The sequence below is a fragment of the Phascolarctos cinereus genome, unplaced genomic scaffold, assembly GCF_003287225.1.
Source record: "Phascolarctos cinereus isolate Bilbo 61053 unplaced genomic scaffold, phaCin_HiC Scaffold_4;HRSCAF=312, whole genome shotgun sequence".
Lineage (NCBI taxonomy): Eukaryota > Metazoa > Chordata > Mammalia > Diprotodontia > Phascolarctidae > Phascolarctos > Phascolarctos cinereus.
Window position 1 is genome coordinate 394,366,609 of NW_027555847.1, and position 20,703 is coordinate 394,387,311.

The window sequence follows — 20,703 nt, forward strand, 5'->3', positions numbered from 1 at the left end:
TTCCTTTCTTCAAAACCTAGAGATATGATGATCTTTTCTAAATCCTCATCCTCCTCAACATTTCTGCCACATTTAATCGTTTACCACCTTCTCCTCTTGGACACTTTCTCCTCTGAGTTTCTGGGACCTTCTATTTTCTGGAGTCTCTTCTTGTCTATCTACTCTGTCTTAGTATCTTCTGCTAGATCATCGTTTCTATCAAGTCTAACTGTGTGTTTCCAAAGGCTCAGTCCTAAGCACTCTCCTCTTCTTTCTCTACACACTCTCAGTAAACCTCATCAACTACCATAATTTTTAACTCTGATTTTGATGCTGATGAGTGTAATATCCACTTATACAGCCCTAATCTCTCTCCAGATCTAGTCATGTATCAAGAACAGAATATTGAACTTCTCAGATCTAGAAGCAGCTGGTGACTCAGTGGATAGAGCACTAGGCCTGGAGTCAGGAAGGTGTAAACTCAAATCCAACCTTAGACAATTACTAGCTGTGTGACCCTGGACAAGTCATTTAGCTTCTGCTTGCCTCAGTTTTCTTAACTGTAAAATGGGAACAATAGTAGCACATACTTCCCAGTGTTGTTATGAAGGTGAAATGAGGTAATATTTGTACAGTGCCTGGCGCACAGGAGGTACTATATAAAAGCTTATTCCCTTCCCTCCTCCCAATGTCCTTTAAATATCTCAACATCTTAGAAACAAAACTCATTATCTTTCTCCCTAAAACAGGCTTCTTTATCTCAGTTAATTGTACTAACATCCTTCTAGTCACCCAAGTTAACAATCTCGGTGTAGACTTCTGAACTCACTAATAAATTCTGTCATTTCTACTTCATTACATTTCTTGAAGTTGTCTCCTTCTTCCCTCACATGACCTCACTATCCTGGTTCAGGCCCTTATCACCTCTTGCCTGGATTGCATCCCCTTCTCTCCTCTGACATTGCTACCACCTTGCATGAGGCCCCATCATCTCACACCTGGACTACTGTGACAGCCATAGCCTAATGGTTGGTCCCTCTGCCTCAAGTCTATCCCCACTCCAGTATATTCACACCTCAGTTGTCAGATTGATCTTCCTAAAGCACAGCCTCGATCACATCATTACCCTATTTTAAAAAACTCCATTGGCTCCTTATTACCTACAGGTTTACATATAAAAACCTCAGTTCAGCTTTTAAAGCCCCTTATTACCCAGCTCTTCCCTACCTTTCCAGTATTCTTACCCTGTCTCCCATCTCAATGTATTGTCACTGGCTAGCCATGCTGGGAATTCTTTCCCTCTTTCTCTTTGCCTCCTGGCTTCCTTCAAGTCCCAGCTAGAATCCTATGTTGTGCAAGGAGCCTTTCCTGATCCCCTTAATCGCTAATGCCTAGTCTCTGTTGATTATCTCCAATTTATCTTGAACATACATTATTTGTAAATAGTTGTTTGCAGATTAATTCTGGACTGCGATCTCCTAGAGTGCAGGGACTAATTTTTTGCCTTTCTTTGCATCACCAGCAGTTAGCACAGTGCCTGGCATATAGTAGGTGCTTAATAAATGCTAATTGACTTGATTTGTTGATTTAATTATCACAATTGTTTCCAGTTGTTGACTTGATTAAATAACCAACCTTCATGCAAGTCTCTCCAAGTTCTAATTCCTCCCCCTCCTCCCCCCCTCCCCCCTCCCAAAAGCAATAAATTCCAATGCCTCCTTATTTCCTATAAGGTCAGATTAAAAACTCCAATTTGACATTTAAAACCCCTAACAGGCTGACCCTAATCTATCTTCCCATCCCTTTTACACATTATTACATTTTATATACATTATTGTCCAGCCAAAATGAATTTTTAACTTTTCCTTTCATGGGACACTCCATCCCCCATCTCTATGCCTTTGCCCTATATCCGAAAGGTGCTCTTCCCTCATCTTAGAATTCCTAGGTTTCTGCAAGGCTCATGTCAAGCAACACTTTCTACATGAAGCCTTTCTAACTGACTGCTCCAACCTCCTAAAACAACCTTGTATCTTTTTATATGCTTTGTTGTTTTTAAGTCATTTTCCAGTCACGCCCACCTCTCCATGACCCCATTTGGGGTTTTCTTGACAAAGATACTGCAGTGGTTTGCTCCAGAGTTCTTTTCACTGAATGAAAGGAAGGAAGGAAGGAGGAAGGAAGGAAGGAAGGAAGGAAGGAAGGAAGGAAGGAAGGAAGGGAGGGAGGGAGGGAGGAGGAGAGGGATGAGGGGAAGAAGGGAGGGAAGAAGAAAGAAAGGGAGGAAAGGAGAAAGAAAGAGGGATGGATGGAGGCAAGAAGGCTAGGAGGAAGGAAGAAAGGAAAAAAGGAAGCAAGGAAGGGAGGAACAAAGAGAGATAGAGGAAGGAAAGAGGAAGGGAAGGAAGGGAAGAAGGGAGGAAGGGAGAAAGATAGGAAGGAAAGGGAGAAAGATAGGAAGGAAAGGAAGAAAGAAAGAAAGAAAGAAAGAAAGAAAGAAAGAAAGAAAGAAAGAAAGAAAGAAAGGAAGGAAGGGAGAGAGAAAGAGAGAAAGGAAGGAAGGGAGAGAGAAAGAGAGATAGATGGAGGAAGGAAAGAAAGGAGGAAGGAAAGTAAGAAGTAAAGAAGAAAAGAAAGAAGGAAAGACATGAATGACAAGTACACAGAATGATAGACATGGTAGTATTACAGTCTGCATCATGGAGGCTGTACCCATACTCATGTACCAAGGTTCAGGAGAGAGAATTTCAGAATCAAAATGCTAAACTTAGAACAAGAAGAGACCTCAGAGGCCATCCAGACCAATGGCCTCATTTTATTTGTGAGCACACTGAGAGCCTCAGTTACTTTCTCAAGGTCATGCAGGTAATAAATAACAGAATGAGGATTCAACCTCAAATTCTCTGACTCCCTCTTCTCACTCTATCACACTCACCTACTTCTCAGCTGCTTATTATCTGGGAAGTGCTCCAAAGTATTGCAAAAGAAAAATAATGAGACAATAGTGGTAGTGATGGTTACAGCCAAACAAGTATAAAGTGTTCCATTCTTATTCCTAGCATAGTCTTTGGTGGGGGAAAAACACACATCCCATGGCTCCGGGCATGATGACTTGCACTCCAGCAGTCCAAATGCTTTTTTAGTAAATTAATTGAAAAGACATCCTTCAAGAGGATGCTCTTAAAACTGATTTGAGCTTCAGAATAGTAAGAGCTTTAGAAATGCAAAGTACTGTATTAAGATAATATAATAAACATACAGTATTGGCACAGGATTAATTTAATAATAGAATATAGGTATGTAATGAATGATAATAAAAATGTGCATTATGGTGACCAGCATAATGTATTACATATACTTGGATGCTCAGTAAATGCTTGTTGATTAGTGAGCTCCTCTGACATTTTCCCAAAGTACCTTTGACTTGTATCTGTGACGTGAAGTAAAAGGAAGGTTTTCACATTCATAGTCCCTAAGGAGTTATTTTGACAACCTTCTGCAGTATATCTGACTGCACTAATGAAAGCCAGGGGATAATTGTTGATAACAATTTCACTTTGTATTCTGTAGGAACATGCCATAATGAGGAATCAACAAGAAAGCACACTTGTACTTTAACTACTTACTTGGATTCTCAGACCACTAGACTAACCCGAACCTAAGGCTCAATGAAAGAGGTCTTGGAGAAAAATAAATTCTTAAACTAGGCTAGAGGCTAGGAAGAGTTTCCTGAGTATAAAATTATAAACCACTGAAAAGAAAGCAATGAAACAAACATTCCAAAGCATATGTTGGAAAAAAAACACAGCAGAATCTGGAGACGTTTAAGCAAAGAGTAAATGAATGCTTCCCCAATATAGATATACTCCAAGCCATGCCACCTAATTTATACCTATCCCTCTCTTTCAATCATGTTCTGATAAGACTTTGTTCCCATTAGCAGACTGCTCAGTGGGAAGCATTGCAATACATCTCGATCCCTGTGAACCTACAGAGATCTTAACTACCCTCTCCACTTCTTTCTGTCCCTTCAGGGTCACTTCCAAATGGAAACATCAACAACGTGAAAAATTACATTCAAAATAAAGACACAATTCACTGAGCAGAGCTACTTGTAGAGTGACCCTTCTGAGAATTCAAATCCAAAGGCAGTATAAGTTCATTTTAAAAATGCTTTCCCACTGCTTCTTCACTTCTGTAAACTCAAGCTGTGCTTCAAGATCCACCTGGAGCTTTGCCTGCCATTGTTTCATGTGCTTAGTCCAGTGCAGGGGGCTCTGTAAAAATGAAGCAGCAGCATTAGATGGCTTCTGAGGTTCTTTCTAGTGCTATCTCTAAGATCCTCATTTCTCAGATTTTATGGTAAGTTCCCTGAGGGAAGAGACTCAGTTCTGGATGCCTATTCCGTCCACCCCAGCCCCCCCCCCCAGTGGAATGCTAGGCAGATGAAAGATGCTCCTTATATAATGATTGTGGAACAGATTTTCTTTATGCTAGCTAAACAGTGAAATTGGCATGTGTGTGGTAGCCATTGCTACAAGCAGACGTCTCAGAATCAGGCTAGAGAAGAACAGAATTTTCATTTGATTTGACAACAGTAGTAGAAAGCAAATAAAACAAGCTTTCTTATGATTCAATTAAAATGAATAGATGCTTATTAAGTACTTAAAATGCCCAAAGCATAACATTAAGTGCTAGGGGATTCTAAAATGAAGATTACAGAGTCCCCAGATTGGAGAAGTCCAAATAAGACATCTTGAATAACTCTAACAAAAATTAAAATATAATGAGTACCCAGGAGAGGCACAAACAAAGGAAATGGAGAGATCCAAGGAGGAGAAATTACTTTGGGCAGTGGGGAAGCTTAGACAAATTAATGTTTTGATATATCACAAGAAAAGAGGAAGGAAGGCACAGTAGACAGCTGGCTTGCTTTGGAATCAAGAAAATCTGGTTTCAAGCATTGCCTCTAACACATACTGACTGTGCGACCCTGAGCAAGCCATTCAAACTCTGAGTAGCCCAAGCACCATTCTAAGACTCTAAATTGCAGAGCAGCTGCCAGTATCCAATCACTAGAGGGAGTCTTTTTTTAAATTGGGAGTTACCTACACCAATGAAAATTACAGGTATAGGCCAAAAAATATAATATAAGAGGTGACTGAGGGAACTTAAGAATGTCTATAGATATCTCCTTGGATCCCTGTATCGTTACCTTGTTATGGCAGAGGGGCTTGCACAGCTCAATGAAACTATGAGTTATACTGCTCAGGGTTAAGCAAGACAGACAGGTCGTAGCAGAGAGTTCTAACAAAAAGTGATCCACTGGAGAAGGGAATGGCAAACCAACCCATTATCTTTGCCAAGAAAATCGCACAGACAGTGTTAAAATCCTCAAGGATATGACAGGTTGGAAGGTGGTCAATATGTTCAGTGACCATGAGCTTGGACAGATATTGGGAAACAGAAGAACTTGGTGTGTTATGATCCACAGGGTCATGAAGAGTCAGACTTGACTTAACAATAAACAGCAACAGATATCTCATGTCATTCTCCTGTTCAAGCAGACCATGAACAACCTGCTTTCTGATTACATGAAATTTAAACCACTACGCTTGATTTCAAAGTCCATCATAATCTAAACCAATCTATCTTTCCAATGAATGTTTGTTGAGTCAGTCATGGTCAAGACAGTGCACTGGATTCTATGAGGGGTAAAGGGAAGCAAAAGGCATAGTCAGTCCTTCTTTGAAGGAGCTTGCAGCCTAATTGGGGAGATGAGGCAAATATAAGAAAAGGCAATTCACAATATATGACAGGATATGATGAGACTACAAATCTTACAGGAATTCAGGTTGGGTCTTGAAGAATGCATAAACTTTGGGTAGTTGTGACAGCTGGGTCCATGGAATTTTGATGCTGAAATCCCCTCTGATCTAGAGGTCCTGGATAGCCTGAGTCTATAGTCTAGTTGCTGTTTCAGAGTAGGTCCACCCTTAGTCCAGAGAATTCAGCTACAAAGTTATGGGAAGATGGAAGAAGGGGCCAGTTGGGTGGCTTGTGTTTTATGAGGAAGCAGAGGAGACAAGAACATGTTCCCTAAAGTGCAAGACCCTGGGCACTTGGTGCCAGTTGTAGGTCTGATGAGAAAGAGGGAGGAGAAACTGAAAGTAGGAAGACAAGTGAGGAGTAGCCTATAGTAGCCTAGGCATGACATGATAAAGTCCTGAATCGAGGGTTTGTGAGTGGAAATGTAAAGGAAGACGTAGAGACTAAACACAGAAAATGGTGACTATATGAGGGAAGAAGGGGTGACAATTCCACATGACCTGGTTATAACTGTCATCTATAGTCATGCTCATGTCTCTTCATTCTCTAACAACAACAGCAGCACCAGCAGCAATAACCCTTCCTTTGCCCTGAGCAGGTCCTTCGATGATGCTGGAAAGAACTGATTTTGTCCTCTGCTTTTACTTTCTCCCCAACCTCTCATTCATCTGTCTTTTGCAATATAGCCTCCTGCCCAACCCCACTTTAATAAAACTGTTCTCTCTAAGGTTATCAGGGATCTCTTAACTGTCAAATCCAGTGACTTTTTCTTTCATGCCTCTTTTGCCTTAGCCTGTCTGTGAATTATGAAACTAGTGACCATACCTCCTCATATAGCACAGAAGGGACCTCAGAGGTCATCTGATCTGACTTTTACCTAATTAAAAAAATCCTCAACACTGCTCAACAGGGTTTAAAACTCAAGGATTCTGGGCTTCTCTTAAAGGTCTCAGGTGAGGGGGTACCAACTTATCATCATCATCATCACTACCACCACCACCACCACCAGCATTTGTGTAGCTCTTTAAGGTCTGCAAAGCACTTTACAGACATAATACTATCTACAAAGATATAATCTATATTTTCTACAAAGGCGGCCCATTCCACTTTGGATCACTGATTAAGACAGTTGAAGACAGTTATCAAGTTCTCTTAAGGCCATGTGACCTTGAACCAATCACTAAAACTAAATCACTAAAGTAATATTTACACTGTCTACCACATGGAATATTTTGAGAATTGAGTGAGATTCTGTATAAAAGCGCTCAGGAGCAGGGAGTCATAGGTTGAGTTGGAAAGGACCTCAGAGGCCGCTTCATCCAGTGCCTTAATTTTCTAGGTAAGGAAACTGAGGCAACCCAGAGAGAAGTAATTTACCTATGTTCATGCAGGGGGAATTGGCAGAGTTAGAAACCTGAGTCCCCTGACCATAAAGCCAGGACTCATTCTATTGGACTGTGTTTTCCTAATACATGATAATGTATAATACAGAAGTATTCATAGATTAATACTTAGCATATAATATACAGTAATATATTAGTGATAATTAATATATAATAAATAAGTTCACTGTATGAATCTGAGGTGTTATTTTAGTCTGACTCCTCACAGACTGATTCACTTGGAGATCTTGAGCAGCAAAATCAGCCCAGGGTAACAAAGTTTTCTGATGAATATGAACATGTACACACATTAGCTGTTTGAATATAAGCAGTTGGGTGATATGGTGAACAGAGTATTAGACCTTGAGTCAGGAAAACCTGAATTCAAATACTGCTTCAGATAGTTACTAGCTGTGTGGCCCTAGAAAAGTCACTTAACTTCTCCTTGCTTTAATCCACCCGAAAAGGCAATGGCAAACTACTTCATTATTTTTACCAAAAAAACCCCATGAACAGCATTGGCACGCTACGGTCCACAGGGTCACACAGAGTCAGACGTGATTGAACTGAACAGCAGCAGCATGTATGTACACACATGCACACAAATTCTGCACATTAAATATCTCCACAATAGTGTGTACCATATATGTATATGTTTCTATTTATGTATTTACATATATTTCTATATATTTAGTTTGCCTCAGTTTCCATATATGTAAAAATGGGAATAATAATAGCACCTTCCTCCCAGGTTGTTGTAATGATCAAATGAAATGAAGTAGGTAAAGCATGTGTGCATATATACACTGTATATATACATGCAATTATATTCATTAAATATCTCCATAATAATGTGTATCATATATTCATCTATTGCTATCTATTTATCTATTTCTATTTATGTCTTTACATAAATCTTTTACGGATATGTTACAGAAATCTTTATAGATTTCTATGTATTTCTATTTACATATGTGGATCCACATCTTTTGGGATACTTGTAGGAAAAAAGGATAATTTTAGAGATTTTTAAATAGGGCAGGGATGGTAGCAAAGCAGTCCAGTCCTGATGCTACCTTTGGTTTACATGTGGGGGCACCTAGGTTGTGCAGTGGATAGAGCCTGGGCCTCAGAGTCAGAAGGACCTGAATTCAAATGTGACCATAGAAACTTGACATTTAACTAACTGTGTGTCCCTGGACTTACCCCATCTTGCCTTGCCAAAAAGAAAAAAAAATTACATACTTAGGTAGAGGTGGAACCCTAGTAAGTGTCCGAGGAACAAGAGGCTCACAACGCTCAGCAGCAAAGTGACCACAGCTATGGTCAGGAGCACAACGGGAGATGTCTGCACTGGAAACCAAGGGAGGAACGCCAGCCATATGTTTTGAGGACAGTCTAACGAGGCAAAGGGAGAAGAAAGAGCGTGGAGGTCAAATTCATCTCTCTAGGAATCAAACCACATTGGACAAAATTTCTAATAAAGAACCAAAGACCGCTGAGCCCATCCTCTTTCGGAGTGAGATTTTTCTCCCCCTACTTCTTTTCTAAAAAGGTCATGCTCAAACAAAAATCTCAACAGCTTTCTCCACCCCCACCCCCAAATCCCAGGTGTTGGTAATATTTGCAGACTTTTAAATGTTTAATATCTCTATTTATTTAAACATTTAAAATTTGAAAATTCTTGAAATACCACCTATTCTAGAAATCTTTACTGGATAGCTTGCAATAACAACACTGAAAGTAACCTGCATTTGTCTAGTGCTTGAAGGTTTGCAAAGTACTGTGGAAGAAAAGTTATGCCTTCTTCCAGCCCTATCCTGTCTTTCTGGAGGACTCCAAGCATCCTCTCTCTTGCCCCCCTCTTATGGTGATCTGTATGTGACATCAACATAGCTAACCTATCACTGTGTGTGTTTCAAGTTTCTGTTCTACCCTCTGTAGGCTATTTGTTACCTTATACCAATGCTGCCTTAGCTTGGACTATATCTAGATTTCAGGAGTGATATTTGTAAACTCTCTGTACTTAAATGATTCTGCTTTCTGGATGATACTAAAAAAGTTCATTTTTTATACTCATACTGTACCCATATGAGTAGGTGATTAATAAATTATTTTTGGGTGATAATGTTGATCATTTGTTGATGTTTAAGAAAAAATACCAAGAGGGATGGTATAGGTGTGTATGGGTTAGTACTCAATCTTAGCTTCAGAGTTTAAAATTTAGGTTCTGATACAAATCATAAAGAAAAGAATATTCAAGGATAAATTGTAGTCTACCAATATGTATATATCTTCACATATATATATATACACACACACACATATACAGAAAGAGAAAACAATAAAGCATTTTATTCTAGCATGGCTTTCAAAAGTTAATGCCTTCTGCATTAGGTTACTTTTGTATACTTTGTACATAGCTTGTATATACCTAATTAAATGTTATCTCCTCGATTAGAATATGAGTTTCTGGAGACCAGGGACCACATTTTTGCTTTTCTTTGCATCCTCAGTGCTTAGCATAGTCCTTAAAACATTGTATTTAATTTAACAGTACTCAATAAATACTTTTTGACTGATTAATTAAAGTCAATAAATAATAAGGCCTTTCAAGCCAGGCAGGAGTCAGGCACTACATCTATATATCTGCATGAGTAATGCCTGCCTATACTTGACTCTAACCTCAATAAACATGCTTTTGGGTTTTTTTGTTTGTTTGTTTGTTTTAAGCATTATAGACATTTAACTTGGCAAATTTTGAAAACTGCTGGCCTAGGTACCTAAAGAAAGAAGCCTGCATTATGGCAAGAAAATGTTAAACTCTCCCAAATGGCCCATCACAGGAATTATTAACCTGCTATCCATGAATTTATTTTAAAAAATATTTTGGATTCTGAATATGAGAATTTCTATGTGGTTTTTGTGCATTTAAAAATACAATTCTTAGAAAAGGTCCATAGGCTTAACTAGTCTGACCAAGGGGTCCAAACAAGGTTAAGAGGCCCTGATCTATCAGATCTGTGCCTTTTAAAGGTGTACAGACCTGGAAAGACTATGTTCTTTCTGATGAGTGAGTGAACATGCTGGCTACATAGCAGAAAATGAGAATTTGTTTCAAAAGTGGAAACACAGGGTTTAATGAAATAGTGACATGCTTCACCACCCCAATCATGTTGGCCTGTGCTAGCTTTTGTTCGGTGCCAACCTTCATTGTACTTGAACTTGTTTTTAATGAAAGGGATTGCCTTTGTGAATTTGGAGTGTGAATTACATGCTTGGTTTAAATTATTTTATTTCCTGGGTGATACAAAAAACTTTAATTCTTTTTTATTCTACATCCCTGTGAGTGTAAGCAGGAGCAATGTTCTGGAAAAAGGCTCACAGGGCTCTAGAAAAAGGCAAGAAAGTTTACTGGAGAAAACTCACTTGGGGAGGTGACAGTGACAGACCATGAGACGTCATGAGTTAACACTCTGGGTAGGGAGGGCCTGGTCAGGAGTGAGAAGATAAAAGGGACTCTTCCCCCCCAAGAAGTAAGAAGTACCTAGAAGGTGAATTTTTATAGTCCGCCTTTGACGGACAACAGTTCAGGGTCACTACTAAGTAGTACAAAACACTGGGGCTCTGGCAGGAATCTGCTAATTGTGAATAAAATTTACCTGAACATTAGAAAAAAAATGTCAAAGCCTAGGGAAAAGAAAAGAAGGGAGAGCTCCAAAGAAACAGGTGGGTCAAGCCTAATTCAGAGCATAGCTGACTCAGGTGCCCTTAGCAACAAAATCTCAGACACAGCCAAAAGAAGCAGTCATAAAATCTATCAGCAAGAGAGATGCAGAAATGATTATCTCAGTCCCAGAAAGTATGGAGGGGAAAGGGAAGTATCCAATGACCTTCATAGAGTACATTCTGCCTGTGTTTCTGTTGGTGTCATGTGGAAATGATATGCTTACTCTAGTGGGCCACATTTTTTTCTTCTCCAGATTGATGGACCAATGGACTTGCAGTCAGGAAGACCCAGTTCAAATCCTGCCTCAGATACTAGCTGTTGGCTCTGGGCAAGTCATTTCTTCTGGCTAGGCTTCAGTTTCTTTATGAAATGAGGGGTTTGGATTTAATGACCACTAAGTTCCTTTTCAACTCTCAAGCTATGATCCTATGATAAATTAGTTAACAATCGATGCTGACATGGCTGTTACAACTAATCTTGGCATGGCCTTCATTAGAGAGGTATAGTAACAAGAACAATAGATGTGAATGCCTGTACTCTGCCCTTGTCAGAGTATTATGTACCATTCTGGGCAGCTCAGTTCATTTTAGAAAGGATAGACACACGTTTTACATGACTGTATATGTATAACCTATAGCAGACTGCTTACCATCTCAGGAAGTGTGGAGGGAAGGGAGGGAGAGAGAGAATTTGGAACTCAAAACTTAAAAAAAGAAGAATGTTAAAATTGTTTTTACATGTAATTGGGGGAATAAAATAGTATTTAAAAAAGAGAAAGGACAATCACAACTCAAATTTTTTTTTAATGAATGTTAAAAGTTGTTTTACATATAATTGGTGGGGGAATAAAATATTATTTAGACAAAGGAGAAAGGATAATCACAAACTGAGAGCTTCCAGAAGAGAGGGACTGGAATGGTGAGAAGACTGGAAATGATAGCCATGTGAGAACCAAGTTGGAGGAGCTGGGGGAATTGAGTGAGAAGAAAAGATTCAGGAGGCAAGAGGATAGCCCTCTTAAAGAATTGGAAGGGCTGGCATCTGAAAGAAGGATTTCTTCTTGGCCCCAGAGAGCAGAACTAGGAGAAGTGTATAGAAGGTACAGAGTGGCAGATTTAGACTACAGGTGAGTGAAAACTTGCTAACAGAGCTTTCCAAAGGTAGAATGAGTTTAATTGTAACTTAGCTTTGGGAGGTAGTAGATCACCAGAGATCTTCAAGTGAAGGCTTCATAACCACTAAGTAGCAAGGGTATTCTTGGTCAGCTATGGGTTGGACTTGAGGTTCCGAACAATTCCTGAATTGCCTTCATGATAATTTCATCCTCCAAAAAGTGGAGGAAGAGATTTGAGGAACTGCTGAATTCCAAGTTTGATTTTGACCAGTAAGGAATCATTGAAGTTTTGAGATGAATGACATCCTTGGGAGGAAATGAGTATTCCATCTTGGACTTCATGATAGAAGGAACAGAATTCCAGACGTACTTCAATTTAATTCAACACACATGTATTTATGAAGTTCTTACTAATTTTAGGTGCTATGCTAGGTACTAAAGATAAAAAGATTAAAAACACAAAATTATTCCTGCCCCCCCTCATGGACCTGAGTGAGGGTGTGTTAATAACTGGGATGGGATCAGGATAATCTGACCTGAATTCTAGGCTTGAGGAGAGCACTTTTCAATGATTTTGGAGAAAGGATGAATAGTCTCGATAAAAGTCTTCAAGAGCAATCAGTTCAAGAGAGATTTGATGCTGTTATTTAACCAGAGGAACATAAGCCTTTGCCATATGAAATAAAGTGAGGAGTTATCTAAATAGACCAATGCAGGCACAGAGAATTATAAACCAATTTAGATTTTAGTGGTACAGACAAGGAAGAAGAAAACAAGGGCAAACAAATAATTCAGAATACAAAAGAGTAGCATGGTCCTGTGAGAACGGAATCAGGAGCACTATAAAGGCTCAGAAAAAGTTAATATTAGAGGATCAAAGGCAATATAAGATGTTTTTTAAAAAGCTTGATTGGGAGCAATAGGAAGAGCGAAGAAGGCATAAGACACTGATATGATAAGAGACGATAGAGAGAATGTAAAACTATTCCATTTTTATTTTGCTTCTGTTTTCTTTACAAAGAGGAAAAAATCTTAAAACAAGAATGAGCAAGATAAAAGTGAGATGAATGGGAAGTAATAGCCAAAGAAAGTGAGGAAATGCTAAGAGCACCCACCTGCCTTCCATGAGTTCAAGTCAATAGTCAGGAAGAAGCACATCTTAGGGTACAGAGAGACCCTAACGATTGTGGAGCTACATTTAGTGAGTTTTGGAAAACAGTAGAGAACAGGACAGAGGATGCATAATTTTAGGAGGGCAGCTGCTCCTATAATAAAAAAGGGAAAAAGGGCAGAATCTGTAAGGAAGGTTCTCTTGGATCAGTTCCAAAAAGGAGTGAATGGTTTGGGAAACTACTGTTCAGTAAGCCTTGAGGAATAGGCTAGGGTCAGGTCTTTCACAGCAGTTACCTAGGAAAACAACTTCCTCATGAATGATCCTCATCAGTCCTGATGAAGCAGAAAAGACTGATACTAGAAAGGGACTGGAATGAATCCTGAACTTAAAGAGTTAGAAGACCTGGGTTTGAGTCTTGGCTCCTCTATTTAATAGATGTGTGATTTTGAGCAAGTCACATACACTTTTTGAGCCTTAATTTAATGTGATATGATTCATATTGCCTGCCTTACTTCAAAGAGTGGTAAATCAAAAGAATAATGTATATAAAGCACTTTTCACTGCAATTTAGGAAAGTGAAATATTGTTACTCTAAATAATAACATTGTAGCAATAATTTGACAACCGGAGTCTTCCCATGAAAGTCCAGGCACCACCATGTCTTATATATTTCTTGTTTCCCCCACAGCACCTATTCCAGTTGCTGGTTATAGGATCATAAGTCTATAGCTGGAAAGAATTTTATAGGTCATTAAATTCAACCTCTTCTTTTTATAAGTGAAGAAATTAAGGCATAGAAATTTTGAATGACTTGCTCATGGTCACATAGGCAGTGAATAGCAGAGCCTATATCAGAGGTGGGGAATCTGTGACCTCAAAGCCACATGTGGCCTTTTAGGTCCTTGGGTGTGGCCTTTTGATTGAGTCCAAGTTTTACAGAACAAATCCTTTTATTAAGGAGATTTGTTCTGTTAAGTTTGGACTCAGTCAAAGGGCTGCCCTTAAGGACCTAAAGGGCCACATGTAGCCGCCGGACCACATGTAGCCACCAGGCTACAGATTCCCCAGCCCTGGTCTAGATTGCTGGGTTTCAATAAAGCAGCATTGATGAATTGATTTGTAGGGCTTTAACCAGAATTTTTTATGCTCAGGGAAAAGTACCATAAATTGTGTCTAGAGCACATGGCAAGAAATAGACCTTCATTTGGTGGAAGTAGACGGTGACTCAGACATTCATGCCAGGTCATTATTAGGGAGGCTACTTGATGGGATGAGAATGGCAGGGTAGGGTGGTGGAAGAGTTCTCCTCTGGCAACTTTCTATTGGAACTCTGTGCTCAGCAGCCACGCCCTGGTAAAACTGTCTCAGCAGATGAGCTAAACCAGGTGAAGGGTAACATTGGTGAGTGAGAGGGATGTTTACCCCAAGCATGTGAAGACTTTCCCCAGTGGGATAGATAGATGAGAACGATTTGTTCCAGTGACCATGAAGGCAGCTGAAGCAGGAGCTGGGGAGCCCTTAGAGCTTGGTCAGACATGGAAGACGCCCAAGCCATGCACAGCATCCTGGGCCACTGCCAGTCATCCTGACTTTTGTCTTGTCACTGGACTTCGATGATTCAGGAAGAGAGAGTGAGGCTGACAACTTTGCACAGCTCTATCTCACTTAAATCCAATTTATTCACAAGTCAAGACACCAATCGTGATGACACTGGCTCTCTTCAGAAAATAAAGGGATGAACATCAGCAATGATTCTTGCTAATTGATTGACAAATTATTGTTTCTACATAGCTGAAAGGCTGAAATTACCATCAGAGTCTTTTACATTTGATACTTTAGGTCAGAGGCCTAATTGTCTTGTCTTAGTTACATCTCTAATTGGTATTACTAGAAATTATCCCATATCAACTTTTCTTTCATCCTTCTCTTTTTAAAAACTGTTACAACTTTTACATCCTTCTTTGCAACTCCCATACAACCTGCAATAAATGAGAAGATTATGCATTTTGAAGAAATTTAAATTGTAACCTTCTCCTCTATTAAGGAATAGCAGAGTATCTATCCCCTTTTGAAGGTAGAGAAATTATTGAGCCACGCAGAAAAAGGCTGGAAGAAGAGCATCTGAATCACAGTCACAGGCGTGTTAACAAAATGTGCCTGGGTTTGGTTTTTGCTTGTTTTTGTGATCATTGGTTGTACCATTTGGCCAACCAGATTCTTTTAAAAAATAATAACAAAGCTCTTCATAAAGGCCTTCAAATAACTGTGTCAGGAGATGATAGTCTGACGTATTCCAATCAACAAAGAAGTGGCAGAACCTCCCATCTGGAATTTATTAAACACTGAATGGAAAATGAGAATGTGCGGGTGGTCAGTCCTCTGCTTCAGAAATGAGCTTAGCACTTGAGGGTCAGTCATTCTGACCAAAGGATAAAGGCAATGGGTGTTTCCACAGCAGTAGCCAAGGAGACTGGGTGAGGCAGCAGAGGAGGGAAGAAGAACTCTGTACCACAATGTTTGCAGGCATCTCAAGATGTCTTACACTCCTTGCTACCCTTCCCCACACTCAAGCAACTCTAGGGAGACAATCTCCGAATACAGTACCTGTGGATTTGCGGCACGTAGTATATTTATTGGAGTAATTAATGAAGCAACACCCTGCTCTTTAAGTATGAACAGGTAGATGTTGCTTTACTCGAGATGCAGTTTTAACTCTGAGGCTGACTCCATTGGGTACTATGTTCCTTAGGAGAGATTGGGCCTGTACCTATGATTTCATTGATAAAAGGAACTCCCAAGGGAAGAAGCTCCCTCTTATCAAATCTGTAATTTATAATCTTAAAGAGCTACTAGATTACTAAGAAATTAAATGCCTTGCTCAGGGTCACACAACTTGGATGTGTCTGGCATATACAGAGAGACTAAATAATGCTTCTGGACTGTGTCAGAGATGGGACAGAGTCTTCATGACTGAGGCCAGCTGTCCATTGACTACACCATATTGCCTCTATATTCCTTAACTGTATCTAAATAGCCTGTTGTGAGTTGGAGGGGAAATGGAATTTCCAAGGGACATTCATAGAATCTGAGTTAGAAGAAACCTGGGGTCCTCTTTTTCAGTCCTGTACCTAAATGGAAATTCTTTCTACAATATCCCTGACAAGTCCCAGTGACTTTTCTAGTTTCCTTTAAGTCCTAACTGAAATCCCTTCTTTTAGTGGAAGCCTTTCTCCACTCTTCTTAATTCTAATGTCTTCTGTCTGTTAGTTATTCCCTATTTATCATACCTATCTATCTCTCTGTCTATCTATATCTATATCTATATCTATATCTATATCTATATCTATATCTATATCTATATCTATATCTATATCTATATCTGTATCTGTATCTGTATCTATATCTATCTATCTATCTATCTATCTATCTATCTATCTATCTATCTATCTATCTATCTATCTATCTTGCTTCATAAATATTTGTTGCATTTTGCATCTCCCCAACTAGCTCCCTGAGGGCATGGACTGTCTTTTGCCTCTTTTTGTGATCCCAGGGCTTAGCACAATGCCTAGCACATAGTAGGTGCTTAATAAATGTTTATTGAATGAATGAATGAATTTATCCAGTAATAGGTTTTTTTGGTAAATATTTGTTTGCATGTTATTTCCCCCATTAAAGTGTAAGCTTCTTGAAGGCAAGAGATGTCTTTTGCCTCTTTTTGTATTCCCAGTACTTAGCACCAGTAGGTGCTTAATAAATGTTTATTGATTGATTGATGGCTAAAGACCTTAAGTGATAGGAAGTCCACTACATCCTGAGGCAGGTTCTGCCCTCTGGAGCCACCCAGAACAAGTCTGATCCTTTTCCTCATGACAGCCTTTCAAATACTTGAAAGCAGCTACCATATCTTCTGAATTAGCTGAACTTTCCTCATGTCAGTTTGTTTAAAGCTCTGTCTGTAATAATGCAGGAAACCACCAACATAGATTGTAACCTACATTAAAGTAGAAACCATGCCTTCTTCTTCTTCTGTGAATCCCCATCCCCACCAGTGCATAACAGTGCCTTGTACCAAGTAAACACTCTAGAAACATTTTTTGATTGACATAGCATAGCTCAAAATGTTTCTGTTTGTATGAGAGCAGAGAACCATTTTTTTTTGGAGGATATCTCCCATAAAAAATATCAAAAGAAACCACAAAAAGCAAAAGGTTTTTCATAACCCATCCCCTTACCCCCAGAGAAATTGATTTTAAGATGAAGAGACAATAGAAACGCTTTAAAAATGAACTGGGTGAGAAAACAGTCACTGTTGGTGGGGCTGTGATTTGGTTCAACTGTTCTGGAAAAAACTCTGGAATTAGGCAAGAAAGGTTACTAAATTTTTTATGCCCTTTAACCCAAGGATTCTACCACTGGGACTATTTTCCAAGGAGGTTATTGATAGCAAGAAAAGGCTCAGATATAAAAAAAAAAATCATTGCAGTCTTATTTGTGATAAAAAACCGACAACCTAGAGACAAAATATATGCCAAATGACCAGGGAATGACTAGACAAATTACAGTATATGAACATAATGGAATGGTGTGTGTGTGTGTGTGTGTGTGTGTGTGTGTGTGTGTGTGGTTTTCTTTTCTTTCTTTCTTTCTTTTTTTTGGAGGGTAGAGGAAGACCAGAATCATAATTTCATTTTTATAGGAAAATTTCCTCCATGAAAAAATTCTGTTAATGTAGATAAATAGCTACTTAGTCTTAGAGAATTTTCTGGGGCACCAAGTGACTTATCCAAGGTCACACAGCCAGCATAGGTCAGTGAGGGGACTTGAACCTGGGTCTTCTTGACTCCAGGGCCAACTTTCTATCCACTAAGTCATGTTGCCTCTCATAAATGCTATAGGATATTACTGTGTTATAATGAATGACAACTGTGAAGAATTCCAAGAAATGTGAGAAGACTTATATGAAGGGGTACAGAGTGAAGAGACAAAAGGTAATCCAAGCATTGGCTATATATCAGAGCCAAAAGAATAATTAATATACACGATAACTACAACAATATAAATGATGTCAACATTGAGAAGCAACAAAACTGGTCAGTTACAACAGGAAATGTTAGTGCCATACTGTCCAAGGTAAAGGACAAGCCCTTCCTTTCTGTTAATTATCAACAAATTGTGTGTGTGTGTGTGAGTGTGTGTATGTGTGAGTGTGTGTGTAAGGCATGTTTTCTAAAAGGGTTAGAGCTTTTGTTGGGAATTCTTTCTTAAGTAAAAACAAATTGCCTCAACTAATTGGGGGCAAAAAAAAAGTGATTTGGGCAATATGGAGCAAAAATTGAAGAATGATGGAAAATGCTATCCAAATCCAGAGAAAGAACTATGGGGTCTGAATGTAGATGGAAGCACACGATTTGCTTTCTTTTTCTTTTGTTGCTATTGAATTTCCTCTTAGGTTCAGTCCATTGTTCTCGGCTGTTGAGATCATTTTGGATCTTGGATTTGTCTGTCATCCACTGGGTCAGCTGGCCCTCAAGCTTGGTCATCTAGACTTTTTTAGGGACTAGTTGCATTTATAGGTGCTCTCTCCATCACATTACTTGCAAGAAGGATTTAAAACTCCTTTTCCTACCCCTGCTGCCTGCTATATAGATGTTTCAAATCAAGTCACTTGCATTTCAGAAATTAATAGGTCACAAAATAGAAATAGCCTTGTAATATTTTTTTTAAGAAATCAGTTTTATCTATGCAGTCTTTCTTTTTTGCATTCAAAAACACTGTAATGGCTCTATGCAGAGCAGGTGGGAGGGGTATATCAGGGAATGAAGGTTATAGGAAAACAAAGTATAGTAATTTTTTTTAAACAATGGTTGCCAAAAAATTGCTGGTACCATTCTTTTAGGAATACTATTTCAGTAACAAACCTCTCTGGTAAGAAATATTTGAATATATGTCTCTTACTCTTCTTTCAAGGGCCTATGAATTTCAGAACTGTTATGTGCTGATAAATAGGCTTTGTTCTCAGACTACATGTAGCCTTTTATCATTTCTATAAAAGAGATAAACTGTTGGGACAATGAGAGAAGCAGCAGCTTTGGTGGTAGAGCAACATGTTTAGAACCAGTCAACATTCCTATATGAGCCACGGGAAGGCTAATGTCCTGTCAAGACTCTCTTCCCTTTGGGGCTGCCAAAGGGTGGCTGAAGCTAAGATTACCCTGTCACTGATCAGGTCAGAGGATATAGTCTTAAAGCTACTTAGAAACATCACTTCACTGCAAAGAAATTGCTTTCACTGTTCATCTGCCTCTTGGTAGGGTAGGGGTTCTTAACAGTGAACCTTAAAAACTTTTTTTTGGATAACTATTTCAATATAATTTGTTTCCTTTATAATCTTATGTATTTTATCTTATGCGTTTAAAATGTTATTTTCAGAAAGGATCCAAAGGCTTCACCAGATTGATAAATGAGTCTGTGACATAAGAAATATTACGAAGCTCTGACCTGGAGTTAAAGGGACACTAGGAGGAAGCCATATTCATTTTGGGTACCCCTAGTACTCATTAGTCACTTTGTGGTAACAGTAGAATTTTTTTCTAATTTGATTCAGTTCAACAATTATGATTAAGAACTTAGTCTGGGCAAGGCACTGGACTAGGAACTGGGGAAACAAAGATGACAAATGATCCAGTCTTTGCCCCAAAGGAGCTTGCAGTCTAACAAGGAAGGGAACCACATGGCATGTGCACAAATAAGTATGATGTGGTATAAAATTTAGTAACAGCAATGGAGGGATCCAGTCAAAGGACTCTAGGAAGACTTGAGGAAGGAGAAATGACAGGTCTAGCCTATGGTCCCAAGGACTGCATGCTTTCTGTATAATATCATTGGCAGATAGTCACACTACAGTGACACATTGAACTAAACTGGTGCTAAAACCAGTCTTTTTCTTGAAACACTTTTCTTCTTTTGTCTTTGCTGATGGACTAGAAAAACAAGAGGAAGATCAAATACCAAATTTCACTTTTATGAATTATGACAAGACAAATAATAAGGGTGCGAAAAATCAAGTGGACCTTAAAAGTAACTGTTAGATTCAGTATTCAATATCTGATACACAAAATCATAGAAAAAGCTAATATGGAAAAAGGGCAAAATAAATAGCCAAACTGCCTCAAAAAATCAAGAAAGGAATTGCTACTGTGGAACAGTTTCCACCACTTAATGGAAAGCTTAAATTCTTCATAGAGGTAGTAGGAGTTGTGTTACTGTCAATCTGTGGAAGCTCATGGACACTCCAAGTAAGAGAAGTGAAGAAATATTTTGTTATGTCATAGTTGGGAAGCGTGATAGTATGATGGAATGAGCACTGGCCCCAGGTTCAAATCCTGTACTTTCTACTTGCCATTTATGTGACCTTGGGTAAGTCACCCGCTGTGGGCCCTGGTTGCTCATCTGTTAAATGAAGGGGTAGGACTAGATGACCTCTGAGGTCCCTTCCAGCTCTAAATACATGATTCTATGGTACAAAATATTGAATGAGAAAGTGTTTTATAAA

At 39.0% G+C, this 20,703-nt stretch overlaps 1 protein-coding gene across 1 annotated transcript in view; it reads right to left on the bottom strand.

The window, feature by feature from the left end:
- The window catches only part of LOC110207911 (palmitoyltransferase ZDHHC11-like), a 190,446-nt gene that overhangs the window by 36,462 nt on the left and 133,281 nt on the right, over positions 1-20,703 (bottom strand). Inside the window, exon 7 of the mRNA XM_078151768.1 lies at positions 8,436-8,588. Coding sequence (XP_078007894.1) covers positions 8,436-8,588 — 153 coding nt within the window. The remainder of the gene's footprint in view (positions 1-8,435; positions 8,589-20,703) is intronic.